General features: G+C 43.4%; 2 protein-coding genes across 2 annotated transcripts; one reads left to right on the forward strand and one right to left on the reverse strand.

The window, feature by feature from the left end:
* Positions 1–5,724: 5,724 nt before the first annotated feature.
* On the forward strand, positions 5,725–7,973 carry LOC4325430 (probable LRR receptor-like serine/threonine-protein kinase RKF3). Its single transcript, XM_015774018.3, has one exon. It carries the CDS (start codon positions 5,861–5,863, stop codon positions 7,781–7,783), a length of 1,923 nt encoding a protein of 640 aa, XP_015629504.1. The 5' UTR covers positions 5,725–5,860; the 3' UTR covers positions 7,784–7,973.
* A 1,040-nt stretch (positions 7,974–9,013) lies between these two features.
* On the reverse strand, positions 9,014–10,504 carry LOC112939049 (uncharacterized). Its single transcript, XM_026025698.2, has 5 exons — positions 10,307–10,504; positions 9,907–10,201; positions 9,732–9,830; positions 9,288–9,661; positions 9,014–9,200 (listed from the first exon to the last, which is right to left on the reverse strand). The coding sequence occupies exons 1-5, from the start codon at positions 10,459–10,461 to the stop codon at positions 9,155–9,157; spliced, it is 969 nt and encodes a 322-aa protein (XP_025881483.1). The 5' UTR covers positions 10,462–10,504; the 3' UTR covers positions 9,014–9,154.
* Between the last annotated feature and the right edge of the window lie 941 nt (positions 10,505–11,445).

Genomic DNA, 11,445 nt, shown 5'->3' on the forward strand with positions numbered 1-11,445 from the left:
TTATTAAAAAGAAATATCACATTTAGTACAAATTTAAAAAGTAGAAGAATGGATTAAAAAAAGTTTAGAGACAACTTTTAAAAGAAATATCACTTTTTTATAAAAAAGAAATTAGAAGAATGGATTTAAAAAAACTTGAGTTTTTTTTTAAAAAATAAACAACAAGTTGAGAACTAAGGGTAAGTTTTATTCTAAAATGTCACGTGTTTTTTTAAAATTAAAACAACACTTGAGCTTGTAAAAGAAATATCACTTTTTTAAAAAATATTTAAAAGGAATAACACATTTAGTACATATTTAAAAATAAAAGAATGGACTTAAAAATACCTGAGCTTTGAAAAAGTTAAAACCGCAAGTTGAGAACTAAGTAAAAAACAAGTTTAGTAAAAACATAAAGGAGAGGGTTCGAACCCTGGTCACTGTAACGCCACCTTTCAAATACCTACCACTGAGCTAAGCCAAACCTAATTGTTGCTTTTGCTTTTGCTTTTATTTAGCCAGTATAAAGGCCAGCGCCGCTGTAGAACATATATTCTGATATTTATATTTATATATATATATTTAAAAAACAGAGAGCATCATTAATCATTTATATGTACTAATGTACGCACGTAGATTGAAGATTTGAAGAAAAAAAAAGAACGAACAAGGCTGCCGTGATAGGGAGTCGAACCATGGTGCTAGGGTACACAAGCAAATGGTCATACCATTGCACCACAAGTGCATTGCTTATTAATGGCCGCGCATCCTTTTAATTAGCCTGTACAAGGGGTCAGCGCCAAATACATTGGCGCTGAGGCCCTGCCACGTCGCGTCTCGCCCGCCACGCTGGCGCGATGTCAGCGCCAGTCCCATTGGCGCTGATATGAACAACCTCAGCGCTAAAGAGGTTGGCGCTGAGCCGACGGCCTATTTCTAGATATAGTTTTTGGTATGGACTAGTTTCGAAATAAGTTTTCTATAAGGACCAATTTGTCAAAAAAACGGGTAGGACTAAGGCATCAAACCCCATTCAGAAGTCAGAACAATTCATTTTCACCATGTAAAGACATGCGTCAAACCGCATTTAGATCAATTCATTTTTAGTGTTGGGTACGTTTGGTTGTTTGCTAACCTAAGCTATAGCCCAGTTGGGCAAGCCACTTCATTGCTGCTTTGCTAGGCTTGCCTTGCCTAGCTGTTTAGTTCTTTTGCTTCTAACGGTAATACCGATTGTCAGATGTTCGTTTTTTCCACCAAGAGATTAGCTTAAAACAACAAAATATATTCATTTTACAGTATATTGTTACAACGTGATCACGGGTAGGCTTGCCTTACCAACTTTGGCAAAGGTGCGGAATAAATCTGTGACTGTGATTGCGGTGAAGCGAACGAGAAGTGTTATGTGCGGAGGAATAGGGAAGGCATGCAGGCGACGATAACATAACGAAACATCGTTGGAGAGTGAAAATTGTTGGAGTCGCTGATTTACAGCGGCGCGCGCGTGAAGCTTGTCGTCGATGGCGAGCCGAATTCGCTCTCCCTGGCTAGCGAGCTTTTTCTCGCTGCTTCGGGTTAGCTTGCCTGCAAGAGCTAGGAAATTTTGATAGTTCCAAATGGCTGGCCTCACCAAGTTAGGCTAGCTGTTCCAAGCCTTAGATATAAACATACCGTAACTAGCCTAGCTCAGTTCACAAGCTTAGGTTTCTAATCCTAAAGCATCGCTAAATATCTATCTATCTATTATATACTAAAAGCCTATGAAACATCCTTAAAACGCCCTAAGTCGACACATGGCACCCCTAAAAACGCTCCTAAGCTGCCAAGTGGCGCTCTAATAAATTAGATAAACATCTAACCATTGATTTTCCCTTAACTCGGTGGACCCATCAGTTTTGACCATTAGATTAAATTTCCATCTCTCCACCCTAATATACGATGCTTGCATGCTTTGGTCCCACCAAAATAATTAGTTAAGAGTAAACAAACGTAAAGAATCAGTTATTTCTCTCCCCAAAAAATCACCGTGGTATTAATTCTTGGAAAGAAAACCGACGTTGTAGATTTAATGCAGGAGCCTGGGTGTGTGCTTCCATCATCCAAAAAATTATACCAACGAAAACTTTTTAAGTGAATATCACCTTTGCGTCAAAAAAGTGAATATCACTAACTGCTCTAAACTATTTACAGAGTAAGGTTCAGATTCATGAATATTGCCCTCAATAGTTAGTTTCTGAATTTTCATGTTTTTGTTTGATTACCAGGGCCTGATGAAATTTTCACGGATGCTAAATCTCACTACATTAAATTCTCATCTCTCCTCCGTAATATATGACGGTTTCATGCTTTGGTCCCACCAAAATAATTAATTAGGAGTAAACAAATGCAGAGAATCAGTTGTTTCTCACCCAAAAAAAAAATCAACAAATAAATTTTCAGATGCAAAGCCATAGGAAAAGAAAGCAATGCGCCTCTAGCTTACTTTTTCGACCAATATCAACGACATCCATCTACATTTTTTCAGGAACGAGCAGCAACAACCAAGGTTGAAACAATCCTAATCGTATCAATCAGGTGAGTGGTGCAAGCAGCAACTTCCATCTTTTTATTGTTTGATCTCTTAACATAGCCTTCCACTTCTCTATTTTTTTAAGCATATAATTTCGCTTTTTTACCTACAATTTTATACTACTCCTTGGTGATGTTGTTCGTATTCTGATCTGTTGCTACTAGCTTCTACAACAAAGCGATATATCAAAGTTCTTGCCTCTTGGACAATATATTCACTAATTAACATCGGGTATTTGGGTGATGTCAGTTTATTTTTGAGCACTTAGTCAAGACGTCTTGATGCTGTGTGCTTTGCCACCAGAAATTTGTTAATTGATTTTTTAGATAATCATTTTGGAAGGGTAATGCATGCCGCTTTTTTAGGAGAAACATATTACAAACACATGAGTTTATATACATACGCGTACACTTATCCATAGAAAACATATTCGAGAGACTGAGCCAATGATATATCTTCAAATTAGTGAAGTCATCATAAACGCCTCGCTATTGATAGGAACGTTGCCTACTACAAGAATAATTAGCCATAAATATAAGGCCCATGTCAAGTCTAGATCTTAAACCTAGGTGGGTAAGTTCACCATAGGTAACTAACCAGCCACACTCACTAATTGCAGATAATGTGGAGCCCCTCTTCCCTCTCCTTAACTCCTTTTTTCCATATATTATTTGAGATAAATGTAGTATATAAATAATAAATAAACTATTGTATTTTTTAAATTATATATAGAATTTTTTTATTCGACCACAATTATATTCTTTAGAATTAAATCAGTTCATATCGATTTGACCAATTGCGTTATATCTCACAGACAAAAAAAACACGAAAACATATGTTATAGTGTCATATATCACATTATAATCATAAATAACTAAAATTAGCTCTAATATGTTTGAAAATAAAGTTTACTAAATTATATTATTTACCATTAACTTAATTTATGATCTATATTAACTATACTTTAATCTGTAAAATATAAATTTTAGGTCATATTTTTATTCTTGGTCTGTAATCCAAACGGACATGAAAATTATAAAAAAAGATGACAGTATGGAGTATATATCACTATATATTCTTTATCGGTTATAATAATATGTACCATTAAATTAGATTTACAATATAACAAGAAATATGTCATATCTTTGCGCTTTACATGGCATTTGAGAATTATAACAAAACGTGAAAAAACAATTTAATGATATGGGTAATATCATCACATAAATATGCTTACTAGGTAGGGTGCACTCTATTTGGCCCATATCAGTTCACAAATATACGCGACTGAATTAGATTTACAATATCAACAAGTAGCTAGTCACATCCGAGGCCTTGCATGGCAATCGAGAATTATGACAAATCATGATAAAAAATAACAATATGGATTATATGATCATATAAATATACTTATCATGTGGATTCCAATCTATTCGGACTATACGGGGATAATCTAAAATGTCAATTCAATTTACCAAATCATGTATAAGTTGTACGTTTTGTAGACTACACCCTAAATATTAAGTAAAATAACGGATGGAGTACACATCGTGTTTTCTCACCTTTGATTTCTATTAAATACGTATGGTGTGTGGGTATTTTGTATATACTAAGTTTTGTTAATTAGGGGACATAAACAATACTAAAGTTATATATGAGAATTCAAGCATTAAAAATACACTTCATAACATGAACGTACTTAACAAAAATGTACTTTAGTCTATGGTGCTTAAATATTTATAAATTCTCTAAACATACTAATTATTTCTGCTCTTATTTCAAACTAAATTCATTTTCTCCACATAATATAAGAGATCATATGAGAAAAAAAGAGGAGGGAGAAGAAGTAAATAGAAGTCTGCCATTAAACAGATAGAATAAAGACATCTATAACATACAAGAAAATTTGTTGATTAAGGTTTATAAACTCCAAATGTAAGATATGCTAATTTCTAAAAAAACACACACATGGTACACATAATAGTTCCATATGAAGCAACACTATTGTTGTGAAACAATAGTTTCTCGTAAATTAAAAACCACATGGTTTAAATAAATTTGATTTAGAATTTATATAATGAAAAGGTAATTAGAAGAAAATTAAAAGCGACGTTCACAACAATCTCAAATAAATTATTGATAAAAAACATGTTCAGAATAGAGTAAAAAAATATTTTAAGAAATACTCATCCACACATAAGTATTTATAATTAAAATTCAAGCAACATTAAATAAGGTGTCCCGCGCATGTGCGCGGGCTACCTTTCTCGTCTAGTGAATAACCGACAGCTCCTATAAGATTTATAATCCAATTCCCTTTTTCAAAACCAATTGGGACTACCTAAAAAAACTGTCGTAAGTTTTTTGAGAGGAAAACTTTCAAGAGTTATATTGTAACTTGCATATAACTATGTTGTACCTCCTCCGTTTCATATTACAAGACTTTCTAGCATTCCTTACATTCATATATATGTTAATGAATCTAAACATATATATGTGTCTAGATTCATTAACATATATATGAATATGGATAATGTTAAGGGTTATAATATGAAACGAAAGAAGCAACTCATATGTAACTTAGAGTATATCTATGAAAGACTTACAGCTAGCACAGTGGTACAACTCCGGTCTGCAAACTGAAGATCGTGGGATCGAATCCCAGCCACACGCTTGCTTTGTTTTTCCTCATCCTTGCTCTTGCACGAATCTCGGAGCAAGATCTAATGGTTAAAAAACGCAAGTTTTCTCTCCTAAAAACCGTCGACAACAATGTAGCAATTCCGAACCAATTAAGCACATATAAGAAGATGTACTTTGCATTGAAGGAGTAAAATCTGAAACATGTGCTTGATTATGTTGACATGTTGAAGAAGTAGATCTATATTAGCACCTTGCATTGGAGATACATAGGGCCAATCCCACGTGAAGAATTTTTTTTCCACAACTAGTCAATGTATTACAAATCTAGAAAATCAGAAATTGCGTCGACATCACACTTAGCTGTGTTGGGGTAGCCTGTATCCAAAGATTTTCCTTAAAATTGATTGTGCTCCAAAATGGTTTATCCCCCTCCAGCCCTGCAGCTTGATTAGTCCACAACTTGTCCAGCACAGCAATAGGCCCCAAAAGTGTATAGATGCTCATGCTCTCGAGTCTCGATCACACACGGACACAGAGTCTCCGCCGCATTTTCTTCTTCCCCAACCTCCACACTTTCGTCCTCCCCCCTTTCTCCTCCCCCTTCCCCAACCCACACCCACACACACTTCCAAGCTAGCCGTCTCCAACAACCCTCCCCCCACCATCCTCCCCATGTCCTCCTCCCTCCCCTCTCCCCTCCTCTTCCTCCTCCTCCTCCTCCCCTTCCCCGCCGCGGTTCGTTCCCAGCCGGCGGCGGCCCCCGCGCCGCAGCAGCAATGCCCGCTCAACTTCACCGCGCTCCGGCCCTTCCTGGCCCAGCCGCTCCCGCCCGACGACTCCGCGCGCTGCCTCCTCGCCGTGCAGTCCGTTCGCCTCCTCCTCGCGCTCCACCTCGCCGCCACAGGATCCTTCGTCCTCCCGGCTAACTCCTCCTGCCTCCCGCCGCTCCGCGCCGAGCTCCCCTTCGCGCTCCCGTCGCCCTCCGCCTGCGGCCTCCAGGGGCTCGACGCGCTCCTCGCGTCCCCGGGGTGCGCCAACGTTTCCACTCTCGGGGACTTCGACGCCGCCGTGCCGCCGTCCTCGCGGGCGGACATGAACGCCAGCTGCAACCGGGACCTCACCCCGGTCCCCGACTGTACCTCCTGCACCACCTCGCTCAGCAAGGCCGCGGCGGCCTACCTCCTCCCGGGCTCCCCCAACGACGGTGGGAACAACGTCACCGGCTGCGTCCAGTACCCCTTCATCTACGCCGGCGCCGCCGCCAGCCCGCGCGGCGCCGACGACCCAGCCACGGCCAACTGCCTCTACCTCCTCAAGGTGAACTCTGCTTCCAAGGCCAGCTCCAGCGTCCCTGGTTGGGTCTACGGCGTCGTGTTTGGCTGCGTCGCCATGGTTCTGCTCGTTGCCGCGGCGGCTGCCTCTTGGTTCCTGGTGCGGCGGCGGCGGAGGCGGGCCGCCGCCGCGGCGCTGGCCAAGGCCGCGGCCGACAGCAGGAGCAAGCGCTCGCAGGCGATGGAGTCAATCAGCGCGAGCACCACGCTAGTCCAGTTCACCTACGACGAGATCAAGGCGGCCACTGGGGGATTCGCAAGGGAGAGCATCATTGGCCGCGGTGGGTTCGGCAATGTGTACAAGGGCGTGCTCCCGGACGGCGCGGAGGTGGCCGTGAAGCGGTTCAAGAACTGCTCCGCGGCTGGGGATGCCGCGTTCGCGCACGAGGTGGAGGTCGTGGCCAGCGTCCGCCATGTCAACCTGGTCGCCATCCGTGGGTACTGCATCGCTACCACTGAGAGAGAAGGCCACCAGCGAATGATTGTGTGTGACCTGATGCACAATGGCAGCCTGCACGATCACCTGTTCGGTGCCGGGGAATGCCAGATGACGTGGCCGGTGAGGCAGAGGATTGCCATAGGGATGGCGCGCGGCCTGGCCTATCTGCACCGCGGGGCGCAGCCCGCCATCATTCACAGGGATATCAAAGCGAGCAATATCTTGCTTGATGACGACTTTGAGGCCATGGTGGCTGATTTCGGATTGGCCAAGTTTGCACCGGAAGGGATGACGCATGTGAGCACAAGGGTTGCTGGCACGCTGGGTTATGTCGCTCCAGAGTATGCACTGTATGGCCAATTGACTGAGAAGAGTGATGTCTATAGCTTCGGAGTTGTACTTCTTGAGCTTCTAAGTGGAAAGAGGGCATTTATCTCTCTTGGTGAAGGCCAGAACTTTGTGCTCAGTGAATGGGCTTGGTTATTGGTCCGGAGGGGGAAGACAGTGGATGTGATCCAAGAAGGAATGGTTGAGCCTGGTCCTACTGAGGTAATGGAGAAGTATGTACTTGTCGCAGCACTCTGCACGCATCCTCAGCTGCACGCTAGGCCAACAATGGATCAAGTGGTGAAGATACTAGAGGCAGATTCAGCGTCAGGTCCTTTAATTATTCCGGAGCGGCCTCTTCCGGTAGTCGCAAACCTGGCTGAGATTGAGAGATCAGCCAGTAGCAGTGGCTCAGGTCAGCTGTTTAGTCCCTCTGGTTTCCGGTCTTTTACTCATATAAATGAAGATGCTGCTTTGGAGTCTCCTAAAGAAGAATGACACTTTTCTTAGCTGAGTAGAGAAAAGTTTATTTCTAGATTCTCTGTGTACCATATTTTTTTTGTTAGCTTGATTTCTCTTAATGGAATTACTCAATTGTGTAGATAGAAATTGTACTTTTGCCCCCACCCAGGAAATGTAAGATTCTTTGGTGACAGTTGAATTCATTTAAAACATATCTGCTTTTTTATTTCTTTATCATATATTTGACATTTAAATATCATTGATTCATTAGTGTGGACTGTTTTTTTCTATTGGATCGTCAAGATGAGAAACAGGAAGATTAAAACAATTCCCTGTTATAAATTTAGTTTGCATATTGTAGAACAAATTGTGCTATGGAGTTCAAAGGTACCTTTCACTTCTAGAGTCAGATAATAAGAATAAATACATTATATATTCATATTCTTCTATTGAATTGTCTCGTATCTTGAAATCGGTAGGCATAGAAATTCTGAAATTTTTACATTTTGGTCCTTTTTGAAAACTTATTTTACAAATAGACCCCTGGGAAAACTTAAACCGGAAATGGTCCTTTTTGGGACGCCAGAGTGGCTGGCGCCGTACCCCAACATGGCGGCGCCAGCCACACTGGCGCCGTGCCCGTGCCACCGTGGCAATAGGGCTGTCGTGGAGGTGCTGACTAGGCCGAAGGGGGCGCCAGCCAAAGTGGCGCTGCCCCTCATAGCACGGCGCCAGCATGGCTGGCGCGCCCCTCCTCTGCGGGCCCCACCAACTTTCTCTCCCCCCCCCCCAAATTTTCGCCAAGTCTGTTCTGCCTCCAGGCAACGGCTGGCGCCCCCCCTCCCGACCGCGGCGCCAGAGTGGCTGGCGCCCCCCTCCTCCCCCCATCGAAGCCCTTCTGCCTCCGGGCCTCGGCTGGCGCCGCCCTCATGGACCACGGCGCCAGGGTAGCTGGCGCCGCCCTCCCCCAGCCCGAAACCCTTCTGCCTCGCGGCACTGGCTGGCGCCGCCCTTCCCAACCTCGGCGCCAGGGTGGTTGGCGCCGCCCTCTGCCTCCCTGCAAATTGAAGATCCATATTGCACAGATGTACCAATTCACAGTTCGCAATTCAAATCACAATTCACAGATTCGTACAGACTAAAACAGGTTCCAATTGCACAAATCACAATGCCAAAAGTCCATCACATAGTCCTCAGATAGTCCATCACATATTCCACACATCAAACAATGCCAAAAGTCCATCACATATCCCACACATCAAACAATGCAAAAAGTCCATCCTATATTCCACACATGAAACAATGTCAAAAGTCCATCACATAGTCCTCACATAGTCCATCACATTTTATATCACATAGTGCACCACATATGTCATACTACCAACCAATAGATTAACTTCATACAAATTACTTCTTCCGTTGGCGCCGAATTGCTTGCGAGCCCGGAGTGTACCTACATTTGAAAATCCAATGTTTAAAACATTTTAAAAACAAAATAAGGGAAATCAAATAACATTTGAGAATGGTAAGCTCATTTTACCTCTTTTTCGCTGCCCGAGTGGATCGCAAGTTGTATTGCGTGGGTTGCGTCCCCTGAGGCGCGTCGGGAAGCTGTGACATGTCTATCTTCTCGGCGTCTGGTGCGACGTAGTCCTCATCCTCCTCGTCCTCATCGTCATCGTCGTCGCTAGGTGGAGCCGGCGCCTTCCCCTTTCCCCTCCCTTGCTTAATGCGTGACGACGACGAGCCACCAACTCCTTCACGCTCTTCTATCCTGATAGAGTGTCGAGCAGTACTTGGACGCGCGGATTGAGGTAGTGGTGGTGGTAGTCTCCCCGGTTGGTACACGTCGTCCAATCCAACCGACCTGCAACCTAATCTTGCTGCAAGTTTCCGGCACCTTTGACGAACTTTCTGCATTTCAAAAAAAAAAGAAGTTTGTTAGGCATAACTCAAGTAATGCAAAGTGCTAAATAAATTTTACCTCTAAAACATTGCGGAGCGTGTTCTCCGTGTCCTCATCACCCCTCGGAGCTTGGAGGGCATGCCCCATTTCATTCACACTCCTGAGGAGCTCTCTCGACTGAAAGCGTGAAAAGATATATGTTAGGGTCTAGGGTGCAAATGGAAGTAACTTTGACAAATGCAAGAAAACTTACGACTCTGTCTCTAAGTGGGGCGTGCTCCATTTGATATCCAACTCTAGTCCGGACATCATAGGGATTCCGTCCCTCATCGGAGTCGCGGTCATCCTCTATGTCGGCTTCCGTCCAAGTAGGGCGGAGGAACAGTCTATATGTCCTATGCAGCCAACGAAGGTACTCTGAGAAAAGATGATTTTGGTGTATAGTCTCGATGTACCTATCGTTCCTTCCGGCTGTTCTCCATTCATCAATGTATCTATTATGCTCTAGCCCCCAGTCTTTCACCTTCTTTGTTCTCACCCTGTCATACCTAGACAAGTAGAAGGTGATGAAACAGTAGTGAGCATCGACAATGGTTAAATGGTACAAAATTGAACATTGACAATGAAAGCAAACAAAGATAAGAAATATTTACTTGTGTAATTCAACTCCAGTTGAGATGTCCTCAACCGGCCAATCTTGTTTCTTCCCGAACTGTCGCATGACACGGTGTGGAAGGTGGTACTCAACTGCCCAGAAACAAATCAATGGGCACTGGTACATGAAATAGTCAGAGTCTCGATTGCACATCGAGTTCAGGGTCAGGCTTGAAGCCTCATTTGTGTGGTATGGTAACCACTTAATCTGCAAAAGTTGAAGAGATGTCGTTGGTTAGTATCTCAATTAAAGAAGTAAATGTCTATCTAGAAGTAATATTGGAAGTACTTACATGTTGAGGCTGCAAGCAGTCCATCTCATTGACATAATGCTTGTATGCCACATCCCGGTGAGCATGTGCAGTGTCAGTACTCTCAAAAAGGTAGGCCACTGTCTTCTCCATGTCTGGCTCATTGTAGGGCCAAGGAGTGAAGCTTTGCCTCCACTTAGGCCTTCCAACCGGTAGTCTTAACCACATCCACATCTGAATCAACGAGCATCTATTTTGCACCGGCGCAGCATCAAGTTGAACGCATGAAGGTGGTTTCCTTCCAGAACCACCTAGACCCGAGTCCATTTCGTTCTTGAATCGTTTCGATCTCCTCTTCCCTCTTGTTTTAATCTTCAGATAAACGTGTATAAGATGTGAGCAAGGCATATGGTAGAGCAATGGCCTTTGGCAAGAACATGAGTTCCCCTCACCTTTAACTTTGAAGGCTCTTGCGCCGAATCTAACACCACCACACGTTATACCACCCCTCTCTGTGACCTCGTATGTCTTTTTCTGCTTATCGAAACACCTTGCAGTGTGTTTGTTCGCCTTACTTTCTTGCACCTTCATCTTACTGTCAACCTTGGTGGACCAACGCTGCCCTAACTGGACTCGCTTCAAAGCTTCATCATGTCTGTTCACAATGTAGTCATTGCACTTCATGAACGTAAATGATACGATGGCCGTCACTGGAAGCTTACGAACACCAACTAGCACGCTATTGAACTGTTCGGCCATGTTGGTTGTCATGTAACCCCACCAGCGGCCATTTCTATCGTATGCACGAGACCACTTATCTTTATCCAACAACTCATCTTCAAGCCATTTACGAGGACCTTCGGGAATACGCTGCCTTAGTGCCTCAA

This window comes from Oryza sativa, chromosome 1, assembly GCF_034140825.1.
Source record: "Oryza sativa Japonica Group chromosome 1, ASM3414082v1".
In the NCBI taxonomy this organism is placed as follows: domain Eukaryota; kingdom Viridiplantae; phylum Streptophyta; class Magnoliopsida; order Poales; family Poaceae; genus Oryza; species Oryza sativa.